The 18,493-nt window shown below is 41.6% G+C and overlaps 1 protein-coding gene across 2 annotated transcripts in view; it reads left to right on the top strand.

Moving 5' to 3' along the window:
• Positions 1 to 18,493, top strand: part of MECOM (MDS1 and EVI1 complex locus) — a 197,662-nt gene that overhangs the window by 167,074 nt on the left and 12,095 nt on the right. For both annotated transcript variants that reach the window (XM_009280541.2, XM_019472413.1), the window contains exons 7-8: positions 5,663 to 7,025; positions 9,066 to 9,153. In XM_009280541.2, the coding sequence (XP_009278816.1) occupies positions 5,663 to 7,025; positions 9,066 to 9,153 (1,451 nt within the window). The remainder of the gene's footprint in view (positions 1 to 5,662; positions 7,026 to 9,065; positions 9,154 to 18,493) is intronic.

Genomic DNA, 18,493 nt, shown 5'->3' with positions numbered 1-18,493 from the left:
ACGAGCAGCAGCCCCCCAGTGCTGTGCCCTGTGCTGGATCTGGCCCTGCTGTGCAGGGCAGCATTAGTGCTGGCACAGGGGAGTAGGTGGCAGTGCCAGGGTGGGCAGGGGAGGGTGGCAGCGGCTGCCACCACGGTCGGGACACGCTGGGAATTAGGCAAAGCCAGCAGTACCTGGAAGGCTGCTTTGCTTTAGAAGTTAATTTTGGGCCAAAGAGCCTCCACAGCAGATGCCATGACTTTTGCTGGAGTTGGAAAATAAACCTTAAAAGCAGTGTATTTCAGTCAGAGGAGCTTGCCCTCCTTGAGGCTTCTTTGCATGCCCCGAATTTAAGTGTTGAGTTGAGCTCTCAGATCTTTGCCAACAGCTGCTCCAGCAGTAAAACTTGCCTTGTATGTGGGCCTGACGCTGTACCGGGCTATAAATCAGATCCTCAAAGTCTCACAGGTTCTGTTTACTGCTGAGCCAGTTCCTGCTAGGAGATGGGGAAGCTGGGTGCACGGGAATGTTGCAGGTTGCTTTCTCTCCCTTTCACCAGGGAAGTAGAGGCAGAAAATATTTAAGGACATTGTTCTTGCTAGCACTAATCTCCACCACAGTCTTTTCAGACACCTGCTATGGCTTAAATGTCACCTTGTGACCACCTCCCCTACTTGTCCGCTAAACTTCTTAATCTTTTGCTGCTCTCAACAGTAATTTACCAAAATATCAACACCACACCCAGACAAAGCAGTGGCCGCATGCTAAGATAATTCCTCAAGGGGAGGAGTATTGGTTTGAAAGACTAATTTGTGCGAAGTCTGTATATCTGCCATTGGGTTAGATAATACTTTTGGTTTGGGCTTCTTCAATGAGAAAATGTATAACTAGATCCAATAATAAATATCACTGATAATTTTCAAACCTGATTACGGGTTAAGTAATTACACTTAAAGATTATAATTATTAGAAAACAGTAACTTCTGGCCAGGTAAGGGAGTCTTCAGATGGTCCTGTTGCAATGCCCTACATAAAAGTCTGTAAGTGGCACCTGTCTTAAATGAAATAATCTCTCAAATGCTCTTTGTTACTATTTATTCTGATAAATCAAAACAGCAACTGGTATTCTTCATATGTACAGTGTGAGGGATGAAAACCCATTGAGCAACCTATGAATAACAGCCATGTAATTGCAGAATAAAAGGGTTTGGAGACCACATGTTCAGTAGGCTTTGCTGAGCAATGGGAGGGAGGTAGGGTCACCTAAAGGAGATATCTGTTTTCCACCAGAAGGCCACACACCATGATTTACTCGTACCAGTCTGTTTATGGCAACTGTCTCTTATTACAGTACACCGCCCAAGCTTGAGTGAAAACTCACCAACGCTAAGGTAATTACTCACTGCCTTCACAAAGTCTCCAGCCTCTCCAAATAGAAACCACATGCCATAATAGACTGAACATATTCAAAATAGTACTTACAGTAATTTTTTTAATAAGCAGAAAATATGCAAACTTAACTGCTGGCTAATTTGGGGTCCAGAGACAATCCCGGTATAGAGTGAGCGTAGACATGAGATGAATTTTTGCAATTTGGGAGCCAGATTGGGAGTTTGTGTTAAATCTGGGGTCTGTAGAGCAATAAAAGCTGCAAGGAGGGAAGCTTCCCTTACAAGTCAGTTGCTTAAAAGTATGGCGCTAAGATTTAAAGGGTATAATAAGGTGTAATAGGAGAAATCAAACTCGGCTTCTGTTGCTTTGATACATGGAAGCAATTAAAGTTGATAACCGTCCCCCATCTAGTAAAGTTTAAACAAAGTTTTACTTGGAAATAGAAGTCATGTGATGAAAAAGAGGTAGATCTTATAACACAAACTTATCTGAGGAGTCCTGGCTCCTGGGAGTATCCACAGAGGTCGAGGTGGTGCAATCGATTTACACCGAGTCTCCTCCAAAATCAGCGGGGCATTGGGTGTGCTCTTCATTGATGCCATGTTACACACAGGCTTCAGGTGATGGTCCCCAAGAGTAAGACTGCTCTGGGGAGTAAGAGCTTCAGACCTGGCCCCAAAACTTCTTTGCCAGCCTTGAAAGCCCATGGATTTAATAGACTGCCTGTTAAATGCAAGAGGCACCTGGAGCAAGCAGCACCTCATTAAATAGTTTTAAATAACTTTTATGCTCAAAAAGGTAAAGTCCTCAGTACAACTGTTAATTGTTTGATTGAGATTATAATAATAAATATTACATATTTTAATGGTATTGCCGTTATTGGTTTGGTTTAGTTTTAAAACTGAGATAAAATATATTTAGTCAAATGATTAATTTGCATCTTCCTTAATAGTTTGTAAGGATATCTCTCAATTGTAAGTGTGTATTTTTTGCTTTTTTCTGGAGTAGAATATTTCTCGGTCCTGTTGACTTCTGTATATTAATGATTTCTCGGTCCTGTTGACTTCTGAATATATTAATGGAGAATAATAATTTAATAATGTATCGATGTTCTTTAAGGGAGAACTTCCCAAACTTTAGGAAGACCAAATCTGTGCCACTACACCCCTTCTCACCTGCTTACCACTCTAGCCTACCTGAGTGAAGTGTTATATTTAATACAGTCATGTGAATAAGAAGCAGGCCCTCAACAATACCTGGTAGAAGATCAAAAGTTCACAAAGCATGATTTGTTTTTAATTATACATTAGCCTAGCCTTGCAAATGTATGCATTGGAGATTTTTTTCCTGGAAAAATATATATGGTCTGCTGCTCTGCTGCTATATGTTAGGCATAACTCTATCAGCGTTGATAAGAGTTATCCTGCTTTACACAAGGAGAGGAGTTGGCCCGTAATATCCAAGATGAAGCTTGTGCAAACCTATGGATATGTCACTTGAGTTGTACCATTTTGGTCAGTTTAATTTTGGTTTCTGTGATCCACCTGATGGGAGCAGGGGGAGCTTTTTGTATAAGACCTCAACAGTGAAGCTAAGAGGTCTGATTCTGTGCTGTGAAGTATGGAGGTGACTTTCTTTTGTGGGAGCGGAAACCTTATGCCTTTGATTAGGCTAAAAATAGGACAAAAGAGCAGAAAAATCAGAGCTTCATACTGCAACAAAAAACAACAAATATTTCTATATGAAATAAAAAATAGTTCTATGTTAAATAGGCAAATAAAACATTTTCAAAAAAAAGAAGCAGAAAGTACTTATCAAGAGAAAATCAAGCATTTTCAAGGAACTAGAATAATTTCTTTTCTCCTTTTCTTTTCTTTTCTTTTCTTTTCTTTTCTTTTCTTTTCTTTTCTTTTCTTTTCTTTTCTTTCTTCTCTTCTCTTCTCTTCTCTTCTCTTCTCTTCTCTTCTCTTCTCTTCTCTTCTCTTCTCTTCTCTTCTCTTCTCTTCTCTTCTCTTCTCTTCTCTTCTCTTCTCTTCTCTTCTCTTCTCTTCTCTTCTCTTTCTTTTCTCTTCCTTTCTCTTCCTTTCTCTTCTCTCTCTTCTCTTCTTTACTATTTTTTCTCTTCCTTCTTGTCTCTTATTTCTCTTTCCTTTCTTTTCCATCTTTTTTCTTCTTTTTTTTTCATTTTATTTTTTGTTTTCTCTCTTTTCTTTCTTGTCTTTCCTTGTGAATGAATATTTCCAGCAGGAACAGTAACTGATACACAGCAACAAACATTCTTCCTGAATTACCACATTGCAAATTTCCTGTGTGTGGGCCCAATTCTGCACTCTTTACCCCACAAATTGTCCCGGGAATGTCAACGGGACGTGAACAGGGAAAACGGGTGGATCAGGCCCTTGAACAATAGCAGCGTTGTTGCTGAGATATGAAGCAGCCTGCTGAAGAGGTAAACAGTTAAGAGATGACAACAAGTGGTCAAGTTTCTCAAGGGCAGAGATTTAGAGGAGCAGGAAGGTTAGCGCGGGCCCCGGTGCGAGTGGAAGTTAGAGGACGTGATTGCAGTTCATGGGAACCAAGAGTGCAGGATGGGATACATTCAATTCAGTTTCCTTTGCAGGCTTAAAATAGAGCCATTGTAAATTATGTCAGTCTGTCTCAAATCATGAAAATGATTGTTAAAAAGGCCTCAGAATACACAATGTGTATTGTTGTGTGGCTTTGATGTGTGAAAGATGAGAGCTTATGATATAACAGAAATTAAATAAAAATAAAGCAGCCATATGCTTTTTCCTGGCTGGAAAAAAAAAAGGATTTATTACAGAGGGATAACACTGCTTACCGATAATACTGCTGCCTTGTTTTTCAACAAGGCTGGAGCTGATACAGTTAGAAGCAAGGTAGTGCAGAGGTACGGACAAATTTTAGCGTATTGAAGAGCACAAGATATAGCACAACCTTGGGACTTGCTCAATGCCCCTGCTCATCCAAAGGATGACAAAAGGGGACATAAAAAGGCACTGAGGAGCCTAGCATTATCCTCTTTGAAACCACATTTTAACTTATGGACCTATAATTTGGTTGCTGCCCCAATTGGGTCCCTAAGGTTTGTAACAGCCATAAAATCAGGGACATGCAAAATCCCATTTGCTTCAACGATATGATTTACACTTCATAGTGCCTCGCTCTGCACCACCGGGACCACTTTCAGCCTCCTGCTACTGAAAATAGTTGCTGGAAGCCGTGATCCAATGTGCCAGGTGTCGCAGGCTAGATCAGGCCCATGAGCTCAAGGTAGATCTCCTCCCCTCCATGGTTTTGGGCTTTCTCCATGTGCTTCTTTTGTGAGGCTGGAGCTATTCTCCTCCCAGAGGAGTTTGAAAGGAAATCCATCGAGCTGTTTTGAGCATCGGACATGCAAATAAATACAGTTGCATTCTTAAAGGAAATTGTTGTTGAAATATAGTGTATTTTTTCATGTGCAAGAGACAAATAAGCAATATTAAGACTAGTAAAGTTATTAAGACGTGGCGTTTAGAGTTACAGCATCCCAGACACCTGTAGGGACACTATGCATTACACGAATAGAAATGCTTTGGACATATGAGAGTACTAGACTGAGGTTACTCAGGCTCTATCCTGGACTTTCATGAGATTAAATTCTTAATTGTAAGTGGAAAAAAATGTTGTTTGTTAATAAGGTTATGCACTCAGAAATACCTGGTTGTCTCCTCCTTCACCTCGTTCATATCCTTGTGGTCTTGCAGACTGAAAGCTCTGTGAGGCAGCTCTATCTATCTCCTGTCTGGTCCTGCAAATATTTATTTTAATGACTAACTTTCCACATGTGAATAGTGACATAAATGGATGTCATTTGAAGACATGAGTGCTCGCTCGCGCAGGAGCACTGTGGGTTCATACAGTGTTACAGCACCGAGCCGCGGCTCTTCGCGGGGCTCTGGGTGTTAATGCAATACGGAATACTGGTACCAGATATGCGACACTGTGCAATACAAAGAGCAAACAAGGAAACTTTGTCTTTTAGTGGTTTCAGACTTTTTTTTGGTTTGTTGGAGCGGGTTTTGGTGCTGTCTTTAGACATTTGTCTGCTTGGATGCCTTGTTTTGGAAGAGTACAATAGCTTTTTGTACATTTGTGCACCCAGACTTCTCCTTACGACTTCCTAATTGACATTTGGCGGGTAAAAAAAGTGGTGGTGTTTGCAAAATTTTGAGGGTGGGGGCAATTACCATAAAGCCTGAGATGTGTTGTTGTTGTTGTTTACATACAGGTGAGGTCTGCCATAAATCCTATACTCAGTTTTCAAACCTTTGTCGTCATAAGCGCATGCATGCTGATTGCAGAACCCAAATCAAGTGCAAAGACTGTGGACAAATGTTCAGCACTACGTCTTCCTTAAATAAACACAGGAGATTTTGTGAGGGCAAGAACCATTTTGCAGCAGGAGGATTTTTTGGCCAAGGCATTTCACTTCCTGGAACCCCAGCTATGGATAAAACGTCCATGGTTAATATGAATCATGCAAATCCGGGCCTTGCTGACTATTTTGGAGCCAATAGGCATCCTGCTGGTCTTACCTTTCCAACAGCTCCTGGATTTTCTTTTAGCTTCCCTGGTCTGTTTCCTTCAGGCTTGTACCACAGGCCACCTTTGCTACCTACTAGTTCTCCTGTTAAAGGACTACCGAGCACAGATCAGACAAACAAAAGTCAAAGTCCCCTCATGACAAATCCTCAGATACTGCCAGCCACCCAGGATATTTTGAAGGCACTAAATAAGCAACCATCAGTAGGGGAGAATAAGCCAGTGGAGCTTCAACCAGAGAGGTCCTCTGAAGAGAGGCCGCATGAGAAACTCAGTGACCAGTCAGAGAGTAGTGACCTTGACCTTGACGATGTCAGTACCCCCAGTGGCAGTGACCTGGAAACCACCTCGGGCTCTGATCTGGAAAGTGACATTGAAAGTGAGAAAGAGAAATTTAAAGAAAATGGTAAAATGTTCAAAGACAAAGTAAGCTCTCTGCAGAGCCTGGCTTCAATAAATAATAAGAAAGACCACAGCAATCATTCCATTTTCTCACCATCCTTAGAGGAGCAGACTGCGGTGTCAGGAGCGGTGAATGATTCTATAAAGGCTATTGCTTCTATTGCTGAAAAGTACTTTGGTTCAACAGGACTTGTGGGGCTGCAAGACAAAAAAGTTGGAGCCTTACCTTACCCTTCCATGTTTCCCCTCCCATTTTTTCCAGCATTCTCTCAATCAATGTATCCATTTCCTGATAGAGACTTGAGACCGTTACCCTTGAAAGTGGAGCCCCAATCACCCAGTGAAATAAAGAAGATCCCAAAGGGAAGCTCTGAGTCTCCCTTTGACCTCACCATAAAGCGTAAGGAGGAGAAGCCACTTACTCCCATAACCTCAAAGCCAGCAGCCCCCTCTGCGGCAAGCCAGGACCAGCCTCTAGATCTCAGCATGGGCAGCAGAAGTCGAGCCAGCGGCACAAAACAAGCCGAGCCTCGGAAAAACCACGTCTTTGGAGAAAAGAAAGGAGGCGACCTTGAGCAAAGGAAAGCTTCGGAGTCCTCCTTGCAGCACGCCAGGCCCACCCCGTTCTTTATGGATCCCATTTACAGGTAACGGACTATCTGCTGCCTTTCGGCATCCTTTGGTACAGGCAGTTAGGTCTGCCAGGGCCACCTGCCCGCAGATGCAGGACAACCCTGTTCCCATCCCACCATCCCTGGAGGCATCATGCCACCACCGGGGCATGGGGCAGCCCAGGCTCAGGCTGACCTGCGCACACCGCCTCAAATCTGAGCTGCTCAGAGCAAACCCCGGGTCCGGTAATGCTGCAGTTAGCAAGTCTTCATGACTGCCCTCATTGCAGTGAGTCATTAGTTTAACCTGCACAGCTTGATGTGCAGAAGTTGAATATATTCTCTTACCCAGAAACGAATTGGCATCAGTATTGAATATTTGTATATTTACTGTGTATTTGACATCACTTGTTTGCCTCAAATTCCTTTTCTTCCAAAATGCTGCCCACTCGCCTTTACTGCCCTCTGCCTCTGCCTTCCCCTGGAAATTAGAGAGCATCTGACCAGGGTGCCAGTTGTACACCACCTTTTTAGTTCCTCCTGAATTAAGTAGGAGTATCTCATAAGCACAACAAAGAAGCAAATTTGTCCTAGGGTGTATAAAAAGTATGGAAATTGAGAGTGATTTCTGCCTTTTTTTGCACTGATTTGAGCAATGGGTTGATTTATCTGTGCATTTCATTAATATAATTGAAAGCGCAGCGTCCTTGTGTGTACAAAGCCTAACCAGTGGGCTAGTTAATCCAGTCTACCTTATGAAATCAGTGGGAGCCTTGTCGTTGGCTTCGACGTGTGCACAAGCAGACACTGTCAGTGAGCTGAGGTTTTAAAAACCAGTGGTAAAATCCTGACCCCTCGGTGTTTCCCAGTAGTGCCGAGATGGATCTCACCGGGATCTGGATTTCACGTGCGTCCTGTGTATGTCAGCCCCTCTTTGCCCTTCGCCTTTCTGCTCGTATATTTGTAACCAGCCAAAGTCATGCATCTAAAAATACAGAGAGATAATAATAATAATATAGAGAAATACTAGCCATAAAAATATTTGTCTGTAATATAAATGACTGATTTATAGCCTATTGTAAAAAAAAAAGTTACTGCCATGTAAATGTTGTTAATTTATTACTTTATCTGAAAAAGAAATGCTATGGGCAAAGTTTTTGTAGAATGCTCTCGCATAAGACAACAGGTATGCATTATGAAGAAACAGGATATGATGCTATTTACTGAGATGGTTTTGTTCGTGCCAGATTGGTATCTGTATTAGACCATAGGTTTTCTTTGCGTCATATTCATTTTAAATGCCTGAAGCAGTGGAAATAATGATCCGTGTTTTATGGTCCTGCATTACAAACTAATGAAATCTGTACAAATTCTGGCAGCATAGCATGAGGCCAGTTGTTACTGAGCCTTCCTTTGCCGTGAGTTGCATTTACATATGGACAACAGGATCTGTCCCTTAAACCGTACACATCAGTAACAGAAAAAGCAAAAACCTAAAATTTCCACACTGCTTCTGAATTATCCATGCTGCGTTTCGCTGCCTAAATGCTCACGAGTTGATCGCAGTCTTTGTTGCTGGCATATCGGATTCAGTGCGTTCCTACAAGCCCGCCTTTCTCGCCCTGCTTGTGCATGGCCATGCACAAGGAGAGGTTTCCAGGATGGTGGCTGCGATGTCTTGCACGAGCAGATGAGAAGGGACCCACTGCTCAAGGCTCCTGTTGCCTCGAATTCCTCTCCTCCAAGTGGAGACCACACTCAGTTGCCTTATTTCTTCATAAAAGTGCTCGGTAGTTAGTCATTGGTTCCTGTTATAATTATTACCGGTCTTTTGAAATGGGGTTATTTCCTATGTAAATGGTATAATCTCCCTTTAATGGCAATTCACAGCTCCCGCCCGCAGTAATGAGTTGTATGCGGGAATCGAGAGTTGACTGTACTTCCTTATCTTTTACCATTATCTCTGAGAAACAAACTACTTGATGTATAATTGACTATTTTAAACATGAGTAGCTGTATATTTATTAATATCTGAGACCGATTCATCACAAGCAAATCTAATTTTAACATTTACAGAGTAGAGAAAAGAAAGTTAACTGACCCACTGGAAGCTTTAAAAGAGAAATACTTGAGACCTTCCCCGGGATTCTTGTTTCATCCACAAGTAAGTATTTTGGGAATTTTGATGTTGTAAACAAGCCTGTTGATGCTTCAAAGCAGGTGCAGAGAAATGAATGCAGTCTTAGTCATTTTTGGATTTCCTAAAACACACAGTTTTTGCTGCACCATTGTGGAAAAGCGTAAGCATTGTTCTGAGCTTCTTGATGTTTTGCAGATGAAACAACATGTTTTGATTATAGAGGAAACCGGATTCAAACTACATGTATGTTTTAGAACCGTGTTCCTCCAAAACTGTAGTGTAGCTACCAACACTTGCAGCTACCTGTGTCGTCTTCAGCACTCTCCCGTGCTCTGGGCCGTTGCAGTGGAGTCAGTATTGACTACAAGGAGACGATGTAGATTCAAAGTCGGGCCAGCAAACCTGAGCATCCCAGCTGTCAATATTTAAGGACTCCCAGAAAAGAGATAAAACCTTCCACCCAATGCTTTCAAGTCTCCATGCAAGTGCTCCATCTCTTTTAGGTAGCCGTTGTGGGCTATAGCATGTACAATGACTTTGTAGGATCCCTGCTCCTCTATGCCTGAAGACATGCTGTATGAGAGGGCTGCTGTCTTGTTCATAGGCCATAATCCTGCTGCTTATTTGCTGAATAACAAAAATTTAGGAGGATCTCCCTAAAATGGTGTAACAACCGCAATGTGTATGTAGTATAGAAAGAGGACCTGTATGCAAACTACACGTTGCTTTTCTTCAACCGCACTACACCTTCATTTTGTCTTCCTTCTTCTTGCTTAAGGAGATTTTGCTAAAAAATTGGGTTAAACCTTATGCCTGAAATAAAATCCTCTGTAGTATTTGCAAATTTGAACCCCTTGCTGACTACAGGCTGTTTCATCCTAATAATGACACCGCATACGGGTCTTGTATTTTAAGCACACAACCAGGAGCTGCTGTCTCTGGTTCAGCTTCCTCTGATTCCTGGGCAAACCATGCCAATAATCTGCTACAATTTGGTTGTGTTTTTTTAGAATGAAGGCAACAGTTGTTATGTCCTAAGTTGTATGGAGTGTATTCTGAAATGTGGGACTTCTGGAGAGCTGGGAAGAGCAGCTGATGGCGTATATATTTGCAGATGCACAAACATAATGCTATTGCATGGGTGGAGAGTGCAGAAAAACACACCATTCCAGTTTCAATGCCTGTAGGAAGTGAAGGGTTTATTAAGAATTAAAATTATCGAGAATTTATGTAAAGAATTTAATAGCAGCTCAGCACCTCTTGCCGAGTTACCTTATTTGCCCAAAATAAAGTTATTTGCACAAAATAAACTTGTTGTTTGCAAAGCAACAAGTAAAAATTCCCATTTCATAGCGGATAGTACTAATGCACAAATACGCAAACAGGAGCTCAATCCTTTCTGTGTCCCTGGTGTAAAACCAGGCGGGTTCCTCTCCATCAAATGAGTGATTCTGTTAGAGCAGCTAAGGGGCTGTAAAGTAATAGTAAATTATTTCAATAAGGGCATTTTACATACTGTATCGATGGAAGAAACAATATTACTTTGCTTAGTGCTAGCTAGCTTTTCAGAAGGTGTAAATCTATGTTGTTTAGTGAAGTTGGATCAAGGGGCTCTGAAGGTTTTGCTGCAGGTTGGTCTGATGATGGTGGTAGGTAGCATGGTTGGCAGGTGGGAAAGGAGGCTGTTTGGGTAAAATGCACCATTAGGAGTTTGTCTGTGGTGGGCAGAGAAGGAGTTGAATACTCTTCTACGTAGCGTTGTATGACTCTGAGTTACCTGGGCAACTGGAGGAGGGTTAATGGGAGTTAGGCGAGGATGCCGTAGGCATGCAGGTGAAGTGGAGGCATTGGGCGTTTTGCCATTAGCGGGCAGGATGTCGGGATTTCACCCCTCAAGTTTTTTCACAGAGAGTTGGTTCAATCTGTTGTTGGTGTCCAAGGAAGGTCTCAGTGTGGTCACCAGGTCCATCAGTGTGAGCAGGAGGTGTCAGATGCCACCTCCCTACTGCAGTGCCAGCCGAGATGGGGCAGAGCCAGCACCCTCTGGCAGGAGGGAGGAGTTGTGCACCCACATTGCTGAACACATGCACGGGAGTGCACAAATATGCCTGTCATACCTTTTTGCCCATTCCTCCACATTTCTCATTGTGCAATAGAAAACAAAATCCATGGTAAAGACTGGCTTTCGTTTTATCGCTTACCTAGCTGCTAGGGGTAACGTCTTTAACTTGGTGTGAGATGGATGGATGCAAAGGTCATGAGTGTAACATGTACTCTTAATACATTGTAAAAAAACCCTAAACCACCATCACATGTTCTGTCAAAAGAGTAAATGCCAAAATCTGCTTTCTTGCTGACTTTAATAGAAAGGAGTCTCCTGTTTGCAACGGCAGAACTTGGCTCGGTATTTATAGAGGAATGGGGAACGGCTTGCAGAAAAGCTGTTTTTCCTTTATAGTCCTGTTCACCCCTGTAAAAGTACAGGTGTGGATTGCACCATGAGTTTTCATTTTCTGCTGGCAGGATTTATCTATGAAAAAAATCAACAGAATTATTGTTTGTGTCCTACAAATTTGTGTTTCTGTAGGTGAATTTATTTCTGAAACTTGCCATCTGATGAAGCAAGAATTTATTTTTTTTAACTGGATAATATGACAGCTAACAGATGGATCTTTAAAATATGTTTCTGAAGTAGAGATTAAAGACATAAACCATGCAGTTGTTACCCTGTCCCTGCCTGGGCAAAATTCGTCCCAGTGGTAGTGGCCCGAAAGCTATGAAAATTAGATCATTTGATGGTATTTCACAATAATTTGCCATTACAAGGATTGCATTTTTAGGGAGGGAATACCCCGATGCAACAATCATTCAGAATAACATCTTAATTAATATCTTTAAATAAAATCTTAATTAGTAGATTAATTGCAATGAGAGTTCCAACGCAGGAATAATGTGTTGTTTTTGTTTCAATTTTGCTCCCAGTTCCAATTGCCTGATCAAAGAATTTGGGTAAGTTCATTGCTTATATTTTTGATTTAATCATCGTGAAATAAATTGCATAAGAAAAATATAATATGAAAGATAACTTACCACTCAATTATGGAGCATGCCACACTTTCCTACAGAGTGTTGTAGCTGTAACGGATAAATATCCTCTTATGTCAAATTGGCTTTATTTTTACCTACCTAATCTTGCCAGTTTTATCTGGTGAAGGCAATGGGAGCTTTACCTGAGTGAGGGTTTCAGAATGCAGTTTTTGTTTATATTTAACTGACGTAGTTCCAAGCCATTTCCTTCAGAGATTGCAGTGAAATTTTTAGGCTGATATCTTGTTAGATTGCAATAATTGTAAATATTTAATCTGCATTCAAGATATTAAAATACAGAGCCCCAGAGGACTTCACGTTTCTATCTCGCATTGACTTCAGTGGGAGTTAGCCGCTTTAATAGCTTTGAAATTTTGAGCTTAATTGCTCATTGCTGTACTTAAAACACAAATAAAACACCCATTTATTTGCTGTGTTTGGGTCAGATTTGTCCTGTGTGTATACTTACATCGTCCCCCTTATGCGAACAGGAATTGTGCTTTTAGTACTATGGGGTAAATTTGAGCTTGCTCTTCTATTTTTATAAAACATTATTTTCAATATGTCTAAATTGTTCATGAAAAAAAAGAGCCACAGCAACTGCTTTTGCAGATGCAACTCAAATAACACCGTGTTTTGCTCTTGCATTGCTGGCTCCTCAGCTGCAGCACTGAACCCATAAATACTTGTCCCAGATTTTTCCCAACCTTTGGGCTTCGGAGGGGAGAGCTGGAGCCAGCCGGCTGCGGCTCAGGTCCTGACTCACTCTCGCTCATCACTCACAGTGAGATGTGGACTAATTTCACAAGACGAAGCCAGAATTTCATAAAATGAGATCTGAGATCTTCATGTACTCTTTCGCACGTGCGTCTCTGTATGGGGCTAGTGCAGGAGCCCTCAAAGGTGCTGCCCCTGCAGATTGGCACTTAGCCCTGCTGTCTTCTGCGTGCCATCCATGGCACACTTCAAAAGCAGTGATGGACCTTTGCTTTGAGTACACGTGGCTTTTAATTCTGTTTTCTTCCTGTAAAGCGATGGTTTATGCAGCTGCAAGAGATGCGCTAGGATCCTGAGATGAAAGGAACTAAGCAGGCACTGAAGGACTCCTGTGAGCACCCATAGACGCTGAATGAGCTCAACAGATAGGTAGGGTTAGATGCCAGACTTGGAGAGCACAAGAGGTGGCTCCCAAACATTTTCTTTGCAATAGAGAGAATTCAGTGTAGCACATGAAGGGGCCGTGGTAGGATTTGTGATTTGGCCCAGGCACCCTGAATCCTCTGCTCTCAGAAAAGTGGCTCTGTTTGGGTATATTTGGGAAGTTGGAAAACACAGTGCAGTCTATTTCTTCTGTCTGCTTTCCTTGATATTGGCTTGGTCCTCAAATTTCCATCATCCTGCTTTTTTTTGTGAGCATGTGTCTCCTGGCCATGCTAGTACTTTGAGCAACTGCAGCAGAAATAGGTATGTAAAACATAAAGTGTCTAGAGCAGGATGCTGATTCACGGGTGAATCTTCATCTTGAGACATTTGAATATGTCACACGAACCTTTCTATCTCAATTCACAGTTGCATGTGCCATATATTTCAAGATTATTTCAGATTGTTTTTCATTGTTTGGCAGGAACCCTATAGTGCAAATCAATGGGCAACACCCTCTCTTGAATGGATCACAATTTATTTAGTCTGTAGACTCTTTCATCCCCTTCTGGTCCCATCAAGAGAAGGCTGCTATAAAGAGGTTCAGACTTTATTTACAATTGCTTTATGGAGAATCATTGTAAATAATTAAAATAATTTTAAAATAAAAGAAACTTGGTGAGTGCATTAACAAAGCTTTTATTTTACTGAGCTTATTTTAGGACACAGTCCATTCTGTTAGATCAGCTAAATCCCCACCAACTGCATTAATAATACAAATAGAGTTATTCTGGAACTATACTGCAGATCAGCAGGAGTTTCTCGCTACTGCTTCATAAAGCTTAGCCATGTGTGATAGGTCTCTTGAACGTGAATATAGCTCAGCCAAGTTCTATGGCTGGATGTCTAAATACACAGTTTCAAGACAACAAATTCGCAAGTCGTAGTTTTTAGAAAAAGCATTGTAACTTGAACTGGGGAGGAAGAAATCCTAAGCTTTAGTAGTTGGGTTTTCAAGATTTCTCTAAATAACACTAGTAAAAATAGAAAGCAAACATTTGAACAATTTTTTTTCCCATGAGTTACAGCCATAAAGTCAGTTGTTTTTGCGATAATAGCAATGAAGGAGTCGCGTTTATAAAACATGAGGTCATGTAATTCATGACATTGTCTGCTAGATTATTTCATATCATCAGGTTATTCTTAAAAAGCAGCAACAACAAACCTTTGCTTTATTTATGCCACTTTTTCTTCTGTTGGTTAATAAATTTTAAGACAAATATTCAAGGCCCCTGCTGATGATATCTTGCCCGTTGAAATGTTTATAAATACTTGTGTTAGCCGATTATGGTAATGTCTGCATTTTTGAGTCGGAGCTGGGGAATTGCGACTGCATATTAGTTTGCGTCAGTAGGAGGTTAATAGCCTCTCAGGGAGCGGGAGGGAGGTGGAGGAAAGCTGCGTCCTTTTCCAGACATCTGGATGCAGATAGAATCAACAACTCTCATATATGTAAATCAAAAGTTACCGTTCTATATAAAATTCTGTCATTCACTGATTTCAGATTAGGAGCAGACATGACTCGTCCATAAGGCAATAGCTGTATGTAAAATATGTAACAGGATCTTCTCACTCTCCTACCTCCTCAGAGAGCTTTCTCTGTGGACCTGGCAATTACACTAATCCCATCCTTGGAGTCAAGCTGTGCCCTCCTCCCCATGCCCTGTTCAGGGATCACCACAGCCCTTGGGCTCTCGGCTGGGGTGCAGACCCCTCCTGAAAGTGCTGCCTGGTGGCTTGAGCCGCACGCCTGGTGGTCCCCAGAGACCATCCCCGGAGAGATGAGGTGGCCACAAGCACCCACCTAACCTCCCAGGGCAGATGATATTGCTAACAGCTTGCTCCAGGAATTTGGTGGATTGCTGACCAGTAACATCTGCATGGTCAACACAGCTCCTATGGAGGCAAGTCCTGCTTTACCATCAGCAGTAATGGTGTTTTGAAGGAGTAAGAGCTACTTCGGTTGTGTTTCAGCTGAAAGAGGGAGTTTCATTGTGGAAGAGGGAAAGTCATCCCCTGGGTTAACAACTAGTCAAAAAGAAAAAAAAATGGAAAAAAAGGGTAAGAATAAACTAGTGATTTTTACAATCATTGAAGATTATCAGTGAGTCCACTTAGGGGTGTCACTGGGGTCTGAACTGTGGTGTATGTCTGTATGTGACATAGGAAGAAGGGTGACCAGGCAAAGAGCGGAGTTTGTGACTGTTGAGAATAGCTAAATCCAAAGCTGACTATGAAGATTTTGCTGAAGATTCACAGAAAGCTGAGTCACCAGGGATTAAAATAGCAATAAAACTCAATGTCAGTTAAGTACCTAGTAATACCGAGGGAAAAGTGTGACTCTTAACTCATGTCATTCAGGAAAAAGATCTTGAAGTTGATGATAGTTTTATGAAAATATCATCTGAGTGCTTAGCAGAAAGGAATTGAAAACATCATTATGTTATACTGCTTTCAGGTCTTGAATACAGCTAAAGTCCCTCTCAAAAAGGACGTAGTAGAATTAGAAAAGACACAGAAAAGTGCAACAATGATGATCAGAGGTAGGGAACAGCTTCCATACAAAAAGAGACTAAGTAGATTTTGATTTTTTCAGCTGGGAAAAGAAATGCCCGAGGGAGCTGTGCCCCAGCTCTATGAGACCATGAATGGTGAACAGAACCTGAATGAGAAATGGTTATTCATTAGTTTTAACAATACAAAAAAAAAATGAGGGGCACCCAGCTGAATTATCAGGCAAAAGGCTTAGGAGGAACAAAAGCCAGTATCTTTTCATATGCACCTAATTAAATTGGCGAACTCTCCTTGACAAAAATATAAATGGATTCAAAAAGGGTTTAGCCAAATGAATGGGAGCTGCAGCCACCAATGGCCGTTCAGCACCGTAATCGAGATGCAACCTCCAATTAAGGCTCTTGCGCCTTTCATTGCTGGTGCATGACAGAAGACACTGGGGAGAAGGTCTGTCCCTTGCCCGCCCTCTTGCGCATCCCCTGGGGCCACTGCTTGAAACCGGGGTACTGGTTTCCCAAAAGCGTGTTGCAGGTTTTATAATTCCTGCTTGGTTTTGGTGCCTGAGTTAGTCCTCAGCGCAGCAAACCCCAGATTTCATATTACCCAGTTAAGATTTTGCAATTAGACTGATGAGCAGGGGCTGCCTACCTGAATATAATGTCATGGAGAGCGTGTTGCGGGTCTGGGATGGCAGGATTTTATGGGCTGTAACAAGCCCATGCTGCCCAGGTGCCCATCTTGCAATAGGGAATTGCATCCTGAAGGCCCCGAGCACCAGCACGCTCCAGGACTTCTTAAGAAAATGCCCTGATTTGGGTCCTTGTGAGCCCTATCTGCAGCAGATAGTAACTGCTATAATTATCCTGACAGCAGTGGAGTGCCACCGACTCGTATCAGCAAAGGCTTGGGGCTGAGCACTTCCCATTGTTGCTGGTGCATTTCTTGAAAAATATAAATCATACCAGGTGACTACATGGATCAGTCTTAAAAAAGCAACAAACACAATAGTCATTCCTATGGTGAGAAACATATTTTTGGAAAGCGAGTAATACTTTAAAATAATTGGACATGCTTGTGTTTCCTCTGAATGAGGGATTTAAGATTAGATGCTGATTTCATACCTATTTTGGGACTCATGTAATCCTGGAGGCAGTGTTGGAGCTAGTGCTGATCTGCATCACCGTACATTAGAGAAGAACCGGTCTCAATTTCTCCTCTGCAAAATCCTGGAAATAAGTACTAAAAAAAATAAGCATGACTAAGCTATTTTAAATGTAAAGAGGAAAATAGTTGCTTTAATATAATACTGTAGGGGACCATGTACATGAGAAATGGTGATCCAAAAATGATTTAAAACCACTAGATAATGAAACTGACTTGAATATTAAATATACATAAATAAAACATTTATTATACTTCTCAATGTCCTTATTATTCTTCACCATAAATATGTGCTATCATAACCCATGCACTGTCTTGTCACTGCTAATCAGCCCGAAGGCCAAAGGTCATTTTTCATTCAAACAATTTATGTTCCGCAATTGCAAAATAGAAGAATGAATTCTTGCGGCGAACAATTAGAAGGAATTAAGGCAGTGGAAGGACTATCGTAAAAGCTTTAAGAATCAATTCCGACTAAAGAAAAAGATGAAGTCATATAAAAAGAAATATATGGTAATGTTGAGTTGTATGGGTTGATAATGACATCTCGGTGCCGAGATAGAATTACCTCCTCTCCCAGCAGCATCATCATTACATATCTCACGCCTGTGATCAGTACATGTCAAAATCCTTCATATTGACAAATGTGCTGTCCACTTGCATCTGTGGAGAATGTTTTAGCAGCTGAGTGATTATGAATCAAACCCCAGAGTTTACAGCCCCTACTGCCTTGCAATGCTTTCACATTTGTTGCCTGACAAGTAAATGTATCTTTACTTCCCTCTGAGATTTTTTTTTTTTTTTCCCACCGTGTTTGATGAAAGACATTTGGCAAATTGGCAGTGGTACCCTGTACATTGCAATTTGTCCTCAGCATTAGGAACCTGAGCATGAAATGAGAGGGCAGGCTACAGGCTAAAGGGAAAAAAAAAAACCCCCAACAAACCAACCCAAAGCCAGAGCTAACCAGCACGTGAATAGTCATTCCAGGAGACAAATGTGCAGTTCTGCCCATTAAAATAAAATTAAAAAAAAACAACACATGCAATTCTTCCCATTAAATAAAACTTTAAAATCCCAACAATTGGAGCAGTCTCTTACGGATTTTGGAGAATGGGCTGGAAAGGTGTGCTCAGCTGAGGAGCGTTCAGCATCTTGTCTTTCACATAATTTCCTCCTTCATTACAAGCAAGGTATTGCACAGGGCTCATGCTGTGGTTTTTATGCTCTGTACGTGAGATTTTGGGTTTCTTTTTTTTCATTTGCTTGTGGTGTTATGGAGAGGCAGATGGTTACTCACCTGTCAGTAGGCTCAGCAGCAGTCTTGAACTCTCCAAGTGACAACGTTTGAGGTTTTGGAGCAGTTTTTCATGGTCAGTTCCAGACACCTGAAAGGAAACCA

Source organism: Aptenodytes forsteri, unplaced genomic scaffold (assembly GCF_000699145.1).
Source record: "Aptenodytes forsteri isolate BGI_AS27 unplaced genomic scaffold, ASM69914v1 Scaffold179, whole genome shotgun sequence".
Classification (NCBI taxonomy): Eukaryota; Metazoa; Chordata; class Aves; order Sphenisciformes; family Spheniscidae; genus Aptenodytes; species Aptenodytes forsteri.
Note: the sequence above shows the minus strand (reverse complement) of the source record. Positions and strands in the feature narration are given on the sequence as shown.